Below are 14123 nucleotides of genomic sequence, written 5' to 3'. Positions count from 1 at the left end.
GTTGAAAATTGATCAATCGATTTCATTTATCCCATTTGAAAAAGCTGGACCTACTGCACTACCTTGTACCCACACCTGCAGCGCATGTGTCACTTTATGATGGTCGTTCAAACTGCAGTGAGGGCTTCTACATCTCATCAGCTCCCTGTGGCTGCAGTGTGAAAGTGCTGAGAAATGTTCAGGTCTTTATGAACATCCTTAGCCCAGTGACTAGGGCTACAGGAGCCTCTACTTCACAAGAAAAGCCTAACAATGATTGCAAAGCAGCAAGTAACAGAGGTTTAAGAGGGCTCATAATTCCCACCCGGGGATCAATGAAGTATTTCTGATTCTGATTCTGAAATGTGTTTGGTCAAGATGCAGTAGGTGAAAACACTTAAGAATCTAAAACTAAATTGTTTTTAATGACTCTTAAATTCAGTCTAAATCGGCTAAGAATACAGGTCATTTTTGCTTTCAACAGTTTTGTTTCTGGATTAGTTATCAGTCAGAATTGAATTGAGAATCGCTGGTAATGTAAATGATACCCAACCAAAATACCTCCATATCCTGCCTGGAGGTGTAGGGTTGCTACTGTGGCCTGTCATTATGTAATCTGTCTTTGCAACCGTCACAAAATGGCCAGTTTATGATTCTCTTCTTTTGTTACACTTAGTAGTAATTAGCAAACCACTGAAGTAGTGACTGAGACGTTGCCTCTACCGAATATGCATAATGGTGCATTCACAGGAACTCAAATTACCTCTAATACAATTCCATAGTGATACAAGAATCCAGTGACGATCTAGTCTTAATAGAAGGGAGTTAAGGTGGAAAGGTGGCGTAAACTAGCATTCTTCCGTTTTTTTAGATTGACTTTTTCTGTCTGTATGTGTTTGGCCAGCAGGCGAAGCAGCTCTGAATAGGAGCCATTGTGGTGTCTAATTAGTTTTTGACGGTGAGTCCTCCTCTAGGAGAACAGATGCCCTCTGCACAGTGTCAGATTTCAGCACACGCTATAAGCTTTTAAGAACGGCTAAAGTCATTATGCAGGAGGTAGGCCTATTGGTTCCGATCTCAGTCCCAAATACAGCACAGTCTGACGATGGTATGTTCTTGGAAAGAAAAAGAGCTTATTCACAAGCCTATTAATCAGTTGCCATGCTCTGATATGTTGCCACATTTTGAGAATCCATAAAGTGTACCTTTACTTTAAAGCAAGATGAGTCTAAAACACAATGTTGATTAAATTAGTGTTATGAAGGATAATTAAATAGACCACCCCCTTGTAGTTTAGGACAGCTTCAGTTCTTCAGTAGCAGCAGTGACCAGTGTGGATGGTAGAGAGGTCATGGTACGCAATGATGATGAATGTTAATATGCCCACAAAATGAAAGGTTATCTTCAGCAAGTATGCTGTCATTTGTTTTACCTTTGTGTCCTCACTATTGACATAACGGAGGGGACCCCCAACGTTTCCCGACCTCCTTCCCTCTGAAGTCTGTTCCTCTCTCTCGCCTTGTCAAATAAAAGGCATTGTCAAAGTTTCAGAAAACATGAGATATCTTTTGCCCATATTGCCTTCTCCTTGGACATATCAGAATTCATGCTACACTGCATGTTACAGGTGTATTATGGTAGGAGCATTGTATTAATATCCTTGGATTTCTTTGGGACTGCATGACTAAAATTTGTGCGTATTCTTTGCAGACATACTATGAGGCAGTTTCTTCAAAAAGAAAGGTGAAAATCAGTTAAAATAAAATAACTCCTTTTGAAAAACATTCAAAAAAAATCTGTTCAAAATGAGCATGCCATGCCATATGATGTGATATGTTATAATATATGAAACATTCTTTTTTCAGTAGAGGAAAAATATAATTGCTGTGTTGAAACATTTATGCCATTGCTGTGCACATTTTTCTTCACTCACTCCCAATCAGGCAGGTTCCTTAATTATTTTATAATACATAATTTAGTCTCTTGGTGCCACGAAGGTGCTGGGATATTCGTCTCCGTGAAACCGAATGTGGAAAATGACGGTGCAGAGTACAGTTATCCCTGACAAGCTTTTGTGTGCTCCTGTGTTTTGGTATGCTGTTCCTTTAATAGGTTGGCACACATATTCATGTACCCCCCTTAATCCCCTCCCCTGTTGTAAGGCTTACAGAGCAGCTCAGTCCACTTCTAACCAGCATGTCGCTCATCTACACTTACTGAGCCATACACCAGTTTGCCCCGCTGCAGGGAGACATGGGATCAGGCTTGAATGCCCGTGGTTGCATTCGCATGTATACAAGATTATGACTCTGCTGCATCCAATCTGCATATTTAAATTGAATGTGTATATATCTGGGGATTAAACTGTTAAATGCATTGAACAAAAAGAGCACTCAAATTTGAAGCATGATGTCTACACTCTTCTCAACTGCTTAAATTGTGGCCGACATGATTGAGGGCCTATGAAGATAATGTAATAAGGATAGTGTTTATTTTCGGGCTATTGTATTGAGTTGCTCCCTACTTATCTACATTATCATGTTCGTGTATGCATTATGCATTTGTTATCCCATGTATGAATGTGCCACCTTCATTTTCAATATTCCAAAAAGAAGATGGTGTCTAATATTACAGTGCTTTGTTTTGTGCCCAGTTTTGAAGTGGATGGGCACATGCATGTTAGGCAATGGGTGGGAGTATCTGTGGGTTGGTTTTGATGGTCCAGTCTGGGTCGGATTTCAACATTATGTTTTTAACCATGTACCACACTGAAGAAGGTCCCGATTTTCTTTTTTTCTGCTGCTGAAGTTATTACAAACATACTATAATTAATGCAGTTATTTAGAACAATAAATACAAGTCTGCAGAACAAGTAGATACTTTTAATTGTCGATAACTTTCAATAACTGATTTCTCTGCATCAGCTTACTGGGTTTGATATCAAGCAAGCCTCTTAGGGGTGCTTCTCTATGGCTGGAATTTCCTTGACTGAAATCATTAAACTGCACTTCCACTCTACAAGTCTACAAGCAAGTACCAAACGCTCCTTTTTGTTTTTACTCAACACGATTTCTGTGTAAATGATGAGTTAATGAACGTTAGGGGAAAAGAAGAGCGTCATAAATGGCCGATAGAGACATAGAGAAATCTTAAGGTTGCTGTACAACTCAACCTCAGCGTCTGCTCTGGAATGTAGGAAGTAAGCCACTCTGTAATTACCCCTGGGCCTGCCTCTTATGGTCTCCCATTGGCTAGCAGAGAGTGGAGACCTTGGTCGTAACCAATAGCAAACTCCCACTCACTCCTTTAGTGAAGCAGAATCTGTGTCAGTCGCTGGAAAAGCTCAGAGGCTGGAGTGAAGGGAACAGAGAATAGTTGTGGTAGTGACTGAAAAGAACGATCAGTTCCAGCTCCCCTCCTCCCCCCAGCCCCTGCACACACACACACACACACACATCTCCCACCCTCTGAAACGTAGCAAGAAGGCCTCGCCACTCAGGGTGCCTGTGCTAGTTTTTGCAGGGCAAAAAATCAGGATGGCACATTCTTTAGGTCCAACCATGCATGTAATCCCCAAAAGCAAGTGTATGTGTGTGAGTGCACAACTGCATTTGTTTGAAGAGAACCTGAGAAAGATGTGAGGTTTATTAGAACAAGTCTGTTTAGAGAGGGGCAGTATATTGTATATTTCTCACCGACTTGGAGGTGTTTGATGGAAGTCTTTCTTTTCTCTCCTTCCATTTTAACATCAAACCATGTTGCTGTATGTTTCCTACAATCTGATAAATGGATATTGGTGTCCTCATGACCAACTCTGTGTTACATAGAAAGTAAGAGAGAATCCACTGCTAAAAGAAAAGTGCAAAGAAGTTAAGGTACTTTTAAACAGCAAGTAGTTGTCATCTCGCTTCCATTGTTTTAAATGTAAACATGACTTTTACTGGTGTCTTTACACCAGCAGTGAACAAATATGTCAAAGAAAAACGGGTCTTGGAGTCAGATGATCCAGTCTGGACCAGTCAACAATGTTAATGATATTAGTTAGTTAATCTCGCTATATTTATCATGTCATATTGCTGAAAATATCCTCCGTTTTATCCCCAACCCGATCTATTTGAAGATGAGATTAGAGTAGGTGGATAGCAGCAACCTGTAGTATATAGTTGTTACCAGGATCAGATAAAGGTCTAAAGCCGTGGCGGTGGAGTTGTGCCGTGCTGCTAGCCATTCAAAAAACAGAGCACCTGTGATAACTGCGTGCTGCCTGACAGTACCTTTTAGGATCACGTGTTAGATTGCTGCCGTGTATTTAGAAGTCATTTCACACGTGATCGAAGTTATAAACTTTAAACATGCAAGCTGCCTCCACATTACCCACAGTTCTTTTCATTATCTTTCGCAAGCACAGCCCCTTGGGAAAAAACTGAGATTAGTAAGTAGCAGTTACATGTTACTGTATTTATGCCTTTCTATTCTAGGAGTTTGCTGCACTAACAAAGGAAGTGAACGTGTGCCGGGAGCAGCTTCTGGAGAAGGAGGAGGAGATTGCAGAGCTGAAGGCTGAGAGAAACAACACACGGGTTAGTATAATGTGCCTCTGCGTGCACACACATACACACACACACACACACACACACACACACACACACACACACACACACACACACTACAAACCAGTGTTACACATACAAACAAGAAAGTTCAGTCGGCCTGCGTGCTCATCTGGAAATCAGATTCCTGTGTTTCTGCGTATAAATTGTTGTCATGACGCTGGCAAATCAGTTTCTGTCTTATAATCCAAACCATTGTCACAAGTTATGGGCGTTGCAAATTGCTCAAGCATCAACATATTTCAACCACTGACAACAAATTTGATTACAGCAAGTGTGTTATTAGTCAGTACTGTCTGACTATGACTTGTTTACTCTCGCATACTCTTTGCATAGAACTATGTTTTGCTTTTAATATCAGAAACCTACCAGTACTGGGCAGAGATAAGCATCAGTCTGTCATGCAGTGTGGATTTAGCAGATGAGTAGCAGAGTAAAAGGTGTAGAAAACTTAAATTAAAAATGGGAAAATTACATGTTGTATGATAGGGGGGGATAGGTCTCTATGCAACAAGGTTGATGCTCAATGCTTGTGCACATTTGTTTACTTTATAGCAAGTTTTAGCCTGATGGGTTTCTAACCTGCTAACTTTTTTGTGCTCAGCTCCTGTTGGAGCACTTGGAGTGCCTGGTGTCTCGCCACGAGCGTAGTCTGCGGATGACTGTGGTGAAGAGACAGGCTCAGTCTCCGGCAGGAGTCTCAAGTGAAGTGGAGGTCCTCAAAGCCCTTAAGTCACTTTTCGAACACCACAAAGCCCTCGACGAGAAGGTACACTGTGTGTCTGTTTGAAAGGAGTGAATGAAGTAGGTGTGTGCACGTATGTGTACATGTTAATATGTGCATTACATGTGTTTGACATTGCAAGGCAAAGAAATGGGAGAGGAAAAGATTTGTGAAGTTGAACACGTTTGTTTATATGTGTTTCACATGTTTTCTAGGTGAGGGAGCGACTCCGCGTTGCCTTGGAAAGATGCAGCGCATTGGAGGAACAGCTCACCATCTCGCACAAAGAAGTACGCAAACATAACTTATACTGAAAATAACTGAGGAGAAATTCACTTAACTCCAACCTCCAACACAATGCCAATACAACCTTTCTCAGTTGTAGGTCATATCTATAAACTAGCCCTTTTGTACTGCATTAACGTGATGTAGTGATATTTACAGGGTAAACATTTCAAATCACTTACCATGCTTACACTTTTTCATGTAAGCATATGTGCACCTGGTGAGTGATACATCAAGGCTTCAATTAACACCATAAACACCAAAGTGAACACAAATTCACCTACAGAAAACATACAGTAAACAGATGGTTCCCACCATTGTGTGTCACTGCTGTCAGTCAAAAGTTGTTTCAACTACAGAAGTTACTTGAGCACTATTTGTGCTTGATCCTTTAATTCTTTTTGATGGGGTTTATTGGAAGAGTTTAGTATTTAAAAGAGTAGTTCAGAAGTTTATTTAGGTTGTTGATCTTCACTGAAATCTAAACTGAAGGTTGGTTATCACACCATGTTAGTGAAATGTAGTGAACCAACATGATGTAGGAATAAATGAGGTGCTCCTTGTGATTTTTTTTGTGCCAACACAAACTAAATGGAGAGGAGGTTTGACATGTGGCTTTGACTGAGCCGTATTTCCTGTAAATCTTCACTGTCACTATCCAATAAAGGGAAAGCATGCCCTAAAAAATTGACAGCCTTTTAAAATGGAAGTGCTCCTGATTCTATTGCAGTCATTTTACATCCATTGAGTATTCACACTGAATCTAAGAAATAGAGATTCACGACTCTTAAGTACACACATGTGCACATGCATGCAAAGGGGGGGGGGGGGGGGGGGGAGTCTTCAGTCCTCTGTGTATTGAATGGGATTAAGATTGACAAAAGGCCCAGAGGAGGTTGGGGAAGTGTCCTAGATTTCCTCTCTGCTTCATGCTACAGTCATCCAGTCATCTTTTGTTCCTGGGAATCAGCCTGGGACCACACACACATGCACACCAGCACACATAAAATCAAGCACTTGCCACTCTGCTTTTATTAGTAACTTTACTTCCTAAGGCAAGGCAGCTTTTTGCTGGTTTGTTTTCCTACTGTTCAGCCATTTGGCATGTATAGAGTGTATTGGCCTGTGCAGCGGATCCATGAGTTTGCAACCAGAATAGTTGTGGTTTGAACTCAAGGCTCTGGACACAGTGTTTTGAGCTACAAGCTGCACTTCTTTGTGTGTCTGTCTCTCTCTCACACACACACACACACACACACACACACACACACACAAAGTACTTGCATTACAAAATAATATCACAAATGACAAAAGGAAGCAAACTAGTTTATTGCTCTTGGGTAAGTGGTTAACCAGATAATTGTTTAGATGGTCACCAGCAAATGAATGACTCGAAAAGGTGTTAACAAAGTGTTGTTTTTTCTAGTTGGCTTACCTCAGGGAGCAGAACAGCCAGAAGAGAGGACTGGCAGATGGAACCAGCGAGGTCAACCACAACTCTGAAAACACACCAAGCACTAATGGCAAGGTGAGGTTACTCCACAGCACACGCAAAATGGCATGTGTGTGACAGCCCAGCGGGGCACAAGGCCACTGCAGCTTGTGTGTGTCAAGTGTGTGGCATCTTAACAAATTAAAGAAATCCAGGATATATACAGTATAATTCATTGTTAAATTGTATTGTTAATGTTGTAACGTGAACAGTCTTGAGGGGCAGGAGGGGGGGTCATCTCACGCAAGTCTTTTTAGTGTCAGAATGGTTCTCAACATATTTTATCATAAACATCTACAGTAGACATCTTGTCATTAAGTCTGATAAACGCTATTACAAATGATTTAAACACATAAGAATAAGCCTAATTTCAACACGGTAATAATGCATGCATTAGTGATCTTTCTATTTAAACATTTCTGTCCTGGCATGCAATGATTAGCTGTGCTATGCTATGTCATCTGCATACATGCAAGTACTGGAAGAGGTGGGCAGGCTGGAAACAGTCCAGGTTACTGCTGACAGCTTGTTCTGCATTATGTCTCAGCTTATTAGTCACTGATAGGTGATGACATAACTTAACCACATCTAATATACTTTTGTAGTCTTGGAATCATTTCGTAGTAACTTTTATGTCTTGTATGTATTCTTTGTAAGTTCTGTAACTGTTGGACTCTGGTTTGCTGCCTCACGATTTATTCCATTTTCCTTCAGTGTTTTCATGTTGCCTCATCTTCTTCAGGAGATGTTTAAAGGTCAATCCGTTCAATGGCGAATTTGTACTATTATTTAAGTGAAGTGAGTCCTACCTGTGTGTTCTGTACATCCTGTGTGCATTTGCTAAAACAGTGGTGTTAATTCACCCACAGCGGTCTTCAGATGGCTCGCTGAGTCAGGAGGAGGAGTCGGGGCCTGTGTTCGGGAAGGTCGGCGAGCTCCAGGAGGTGGTGGAACGTCAGACAGCTGATCTGGGCCAGATGAAGGAGCGCATGGCTGCTATGGTCTCACGCATCAATGAGCTGGAAGAGGACCTGGACACGGCCCGAAAGGACCTCATCAAGTCCGAAGACATGAACACGCGGCTACAGAGAGACCTGAGAGAGGTAGGGAGGACGAGGTCTATTTGAAATCCTACGGTGAAGTGAAGTGTGAGCCAAGGAGCACCTTTTAATGTGCGTGTAAAGCAATAATAAATATGTTATGAGTTAGTCACACCGGATTAAAAGGTATTATTAATCACCCAGCCAAATTTGAATGATTAAAAAATTCAGTATATAAAATTAGGTTTCAAAATCGTGAGAAGGATAAACAGTATTCTCTGCTCTGAAACGCTGGGGGGCGTGTCCGCTGAAGGCGCTTTAGATAACTTTACTGTATGATTGTTCATAATATAGAACTGACAACTCAAATGGTTGACAATATCTGAAGTTTACAAAGCACGCACCCACTGAGCCAAAGAACGAGCGAGGGCCGCTGCTCAGCAACAGACTCTCATTCAGTGAGCTAACCCAGTAGCACAAAGCTCTGGTTTTTATATAGTGTTAGGGGAGGGGTCACGCTCAGTATGGCTCCAGTGCGTCATCCAGCCATGATTTCAAGCCCACCCAAAACATCCTGACACACAAATGGTGAAAAACAACGGTTTAACTCCACAATTCAGTACTACATAGTTCAGTCTTTTTACATGTTTTCAGCAATTATTTTCTGACACATATAATTTGTTTAGAAACAAAACTCTGCATTTCCTCTACACAGACTTTAAATACATTCCTTGTATTTCCATTTTCCTTCCCATTGAGTCAAGTCAGATAAGTGTAAATCTGTTTTAATCACCTGTACAGAGTTGCCCGATGAGATGCTGTTGTCATAGAGGTGAAGTGATGTTAGTTATTAAATGTTATCGACGTGGGAATTGATGGAAATGTATAAACACTCCATCCAGCAAAAATAAGTCAGCCTAGTTTTAGAAATGAAACTATGAAATCGTACTGAAATAATTCATTGCAAGTGCGTTTAGAATGTGTATGTCTAACATACAGCATGCGTATAACATACATATATTATGGTCTCTGCCCTCTTAATATAAGATGTAAGAAGATATGTGAGAAGAATGGTATAATTACAAACTGTAACTCACTGTGGCCTTATGTCCCACAGGGGATGAAGAGGATTAAACAAAACATAAGCACAGTTACAAACCAATAAAAGTGTAGGAGATAGTAGAAAATGTATTTTTTTAACATATGTGTTTCACACATAATGAGGTTTATGGTTTCATGGTCGGGGCATTCTTGTTTAGTCGATAATGGCTACAATACTTAAATGCATACAGTGCTGTGTATAATGGTGTATATGTACTCTGCAGTTCACAGTATTACCCACATCACCACATCATTTCCAGCAGTAATTATTATGAGCCCCTCTCTTCCATCTGAAGATGCAAAGGTCAGAGGACAGTAGGTCATGGTCAAGGCCACAAAGACTGAAGACACTAATGCAAATGTATGTGTGTGTAGTCAATGGCTCAGAAGGAGGACATGGAGGAGAGGATCACCACCCTGGAGAAGCGCTACCTGGCAGCTCAGCGGGAGGCTACCTCCGTCCACGACCTTAACGACAAGTTGGAGAATGAAGTGGCCAACAAGGAGTCCCTCTTCAGACAGGTAGGCCTCATGCTCTTTGACTAACACTATCACTGAGTGTGATCACCGATTCATTTACTGAAGCCTGCATCACTTTGTCCGTGAATTTACTTGAATGTATGGAGTCACATCTTAAACATTAAGCTTGCTGCATCATTTAAGCTCCATTATCTCATCACCCTCCTAACATCCACACACATTTGCACATTATGATCTGACTTGAAGTAGATAAGGCATGTGTTGATTTTGGTGTATGCATCTCAGAGTTGTCTGCCTGCAGGAATCGCCTGCAGTTTTCAAACCGCTGCTAATGAATTCCTGCTGTATTCACACACTGTCTGGCGCAGCAGGCACTGAATGGGAAGCCTCAAAGACACTGGCTTGTTTCTTTACATGTACTCACTGAGATGGAGATGTCTCTCTCTGCTTTTCTTATGGGTTTTGTTTGCCTTTGTGTCATTATGAATGCTCTCTTCCTCACTTCCTGCCCCCCTCACCCATCCCTTCTCCCTGTCTCCCTTTGTCTCCCTCGCTCTCTTTCCTTGACCTACAGTCTTATTTCTTGCCACTCTCTTCACCTTGTGGAACTGAAAGCAAACCCCGAGGCCAGGATCTAGCACAGACAAGTCTTCAGCATGCTTGCTAATGTTTGACTGTTTGCTTTTGGTTTGTTTGTTGTAGACTGAGGACAGAAACCGACAACTCCAAGAGAAGCTGGAGCTGGCTGAGCAGAAGCTGCAGCAGACCATCCGCAAGGCAGAGACTCTGCCTGAGGTGGAAGCAGAGCTAGCTCAGAGGGTAGCTGCCCTCACAAAGGTACCAGCACCTGTCCACTTCCCAGAGCACCTGTCAACCCACCTTTAGCTTTATGTTAATGGTATCAAAATGTTATTTAGTTATCGTAGGCCTGTTGTGGGGAAAATGGTGGACACTGAAAAAACAAACTGTAAAGGAATATGAACTAAAAATTGCATCACTTCTAACTTTGACATACAGTGGGCACCAGCACACATAATGTAACCAGGACTGTTGGATTAGTTCCTTTACATCGCAACCACCAGGAGCTCTCTGCGGAAGCTGCTGAGGAAGCCATTGTTTATGTTACTCCAAATATCCACAGGGGCCTATTTTTAGAGATTTGGCTCATGTTTTTGTCCATTTATAGTTTGAGTCTTTGTCTTGGACAACATGCTGCTGCTGAACCTGCACGAGCAATTTAGCACCTTATTAGTATTGGAACTGGCTCACAGTACATCTCTGAAATTTAAGTTAGCATTTGTTCTTATTCTCATCTGAGTCTTTTGTGTTGAGATGATCAGGAAGCAGGCGCCTCTTCTGTCTGCTCTGCAGTTTCTCCCTCCATTTCTTTTACATGTTATTTTTGTCTATTAGTTTGATGTAATTGTATTTGAATTTATTGTTGTAGAATAACATACACAGAAGACAACTTTCTATATTTACACAAAAACAAAAGAAACATTCAATCCTGCACAGGACGTGGACCTGCAAAGACAAAAAAAGAAATGAAATAAAAACTGTGTGACATTCCTTACTATTTAATACGTTCCCTTATGTCTGAACTTACCTGTTCAGATGTATTTTTCCACACTCCTAAACTCGTCACTCTCGTACCCCACCTAAACCATTTCCTCCATGTATTTTCAATGATCCTGACTCATTTCCTCTTTGGCTGGAGCTTAAGCCACATAGTTATATAGTTATAGTTATATAGAACATGGCAGGTAGACAGACGTGGTTAGAAATGGAAAGAAATGCCTTGGAACTGCGTGGGGGCAATATTACAACATCAACATAAATCACCCATTCTTTTCTCCACCCGCTCATACTTTGAGACGCTTATAGCACAATTATCCCATCATCAGTCACTCGGTCTATCTTCTGAAGTCGAATGTAACATCCCTCATTGTATCATATCTCCTCTAACACAATATATCATCTGTTTGCCTACCTGTTGTTGTTGAATCTACAGCATCTCTCCATTTTCTTCCTGCAACCACTTTGTGCTGAAGTTCACATTATACCCTGTTCTCTCCTCTTTCTCATTTCTTTCTGTCATGCTCTGTTTTTGTGTGGTCTTCATGCTGCCTGTACCACCTCCTTGTCAAACCCCTAGTGTGTTCTGTGTGGCTCTAAAGGCACTAAGACTCAGAAGAAGGTAGATCAGCTTTATTCACAGAGCTAAACCCGCCCTCCTGGATACTGGAAAACTCTGTTCTGTTACTGAACTTAACCAGGCCAGTAGAAACTAACGGCAGTATTAACATTTCCAGAACTACTGAAGAAAATAAATGAATAAATTGAATAGTAAAGAATTCCACAAAACAACACTGCCAACAGTGTCTCTAACCTCAGTTATAATTTATCCTTTACATGACAAGAGCCTGGTTAAGTGCAGTGTCAGAAGAGTAAGAGCCTAAAATCTGGCCCTGACTTGGCCTTCTCTGTATGCTTGTGTGTTTGTGCTTTATGTGCTAGTGAGCTGTGTTGATCAGAACTTCATGCTGGTACCTCTCCTTTTTTTTTATCAAACAAGATGTCCTAATGTTTGGTGTCTAACACAAACAGGAAGTGCCAGCTGATTTGCTCAAAGACTTGTGGAGACCCTGCCCATTAGAGCAACTGAAAACTGGAACAGGCTGTGTCATAGAAAAATGTTTACCAGCCTATTGGCTCTTACATAATATCTGCTATTATATTATAATAGATATATATAGCAGGTTATATTTTTCAACATGCCTAATTGTAGATGAAATATTGAACTTTGTTTCATTAGCCAGTCATCATTATTCACATACACATGCCTGTTGTCCTTGGTAGAGCAATGATGATTCTTTTATGGTCGATTTGCATTATGGGAAGAATCTGCTGCTGTATTTGTTTTAGTCTTTCTGTGGGTTGTGCTGCTTTGCTGACCTCTCTTAATGCAGCTGGTGCATGATACTCGACCTCTGGCTGCAAGTCGATAGATGCTTGCTTCCCAGGCTGTTGACGTTGGAGACACCCATCCTTTTGAAGGACTTCTGCACCCAAAACCTCAAACAGGGCCCAAGCTTAGGCCTTTCCTCAGCGAGGTCCTTCTCCAGGATGGATGACAAACTCCAGGGGGAGATCAAAGCTTAGCACTAGAGATCATTAGCTCTGAGAGGATTGAATATACTGAGACACTTGGATATCTTAGTACAGAAAATATTAAGTGTTTTTTAATGTCCTCCATTTTTAGGCAGAGGAGCGCCATGGCAATGTGGAGGAGAGACTGAGGCAGCTGGAGGCCCAGCTGGAGGAGAAGAACCAGGAACTGCTCAGGGTGAGGAAGAGGGGAAATCTGCTGTCACTACAATAGGCCTACTCCTTGCAGTTTTACTGCTATTGAGACGTTCTTGATACGTGTACACTTTTTAAAATGTTTTTTCTGTTTGTGAAGGCACGGCAGCGAGAGAAGATGAATGAGGAGCACAACAAGCGTCTGTCTGAGACAGTGGACAAACTCCTTTCAGAGTCCAACGAGAGACTCCAGCTTCACCTCAAAGAGAGGATGTCTGCCCTGGAGGATAAGGTGAATAATGCAGAAATCAGTGGTGCTGTGATGATTTACAGTTGGAAAGTCAGTGAGACTAGCAAAGATGCAGCTGAGGACATTGTATTCTTTGCCACAACAGTTGTTGTTCCTCCACTATGTGTGCCCCCCTGATTAGTTTGTAATGACATCATATGTCGTGGTGCATGGTTAGTAGCTCAGTCAGTTTATTCCTTTCTCTTTTCAGAATGCCCTGATAAGAGAACTTGAGCACACCAAGAAGTTGATTGAGGAGTCTCACCATGAGAAGGTGCAGGATCATTTAAAGTATAATGTGATTCCTTCCCCTGTATCTGTGTTTTTTGGGGGAAATTTGGCTCCTCATAATGTGTTTTTATTATTTTAGATACTCCTTTTCCTTTAGGGCTACAGACTTTGTATCTCCACCAAATGATCACTATGTCTATAAATATCCTCTATTATAGGAGCAGCTCCTGATCCAGATTGAGACAATGAGGGCAGAGAGCGAGCAGGGTAGGAGCAGGAGCAACTCCTTACTACATGGGTAAGTCAGTTAACCGGTAGAGTGCACAGCTTCAGCCTCTAACCGGAGTCTTTCTGATTGTTTTTCTTTAATGTGTTTTTCCAGGCGGTCTCAGCTGGGCAGCACTCCAGACTTCAGGTATCCAGTGTCAGCTTCCTCAATGATGGACAGTAACTCAGACCATTATGGCAGCGCTCTTGTGCTGAGACGGCCTCAGAAAGGACGGATGGCTGCACTCCGGGACGAGCCATCCAAGGTGAGCTCCCAGCTCTTCTGCTGTTGACTTGTTTATTAATTGTTAACGTTCAGTAC

At 41.7% G+C, this 14123-nt stretch overlaps 1 protein-coding gene across 1 annotated transcript in view; it reads left to right on the top strand.

The window, feature by feature from the left end:
• ppfia1 (PTPRF interacting protein alpha 1) overlaps positions 1–14123 on the top strand; it is a 35265-nt gene that overhangs the window by 8777 nt on the left and 12365 nt on the right. The window contains exons 3-14 of the mRNA XM_070903024.1: positions 4458–4559; positions 5194–5358; positions 5529–5603; positions 7025–7126; positions 7960–8193; positions 9607–9753; positions 10414–10548; positions 12974–13057; positions 13175–13306; positions 13515–13577; positions 13753–13832; positions 13917–14067. Of these exons, the coding sequence (XP_070759125.1) occupies positions 4458–4559; positions 5194–5358; positions 5529–5603; positions 7025–7126; positions 7960–8193; positions 9607–9753; positions 10414–10548; positions 12974–13057; positions 13175–13306; positions 13515–13577; positions 13753–13832; positions 13917–14067 (1470 nt within the window). The remainder of the gene's footprint in view (positions 1–4457; positions 4560–5193; positions 5359–5528; positions 5604–7024; positions 7127–7959; positions 8194–9606; positions 9754–10413; positions 10549–12973; positions 13058–13174; positions 13307–13514; positions 13578–13752; positions 13833–13916; positions 14068–14123) is intronic.

The sequence above is a fragment of the Enoplosus armatus genome, chromosome 1, assembly GCF_043641665.1.
Source record: "Enoplosus armatus isolate fEnoArm2 chromosome 1, fEnoArm2.hap1, whole genome shotgun sequence".
Lineage (NCBI taxonomy): Eukaryota > Metazoa > Chordata > Actinopteri > Centrarchiformes > Enoplosidae > Enoplosus > Enoplosus armatus.
Note: the sequence above shows the minus strand (reverse complement) of the source record. Positions and strands in the feature narration are given on the sequence as shown.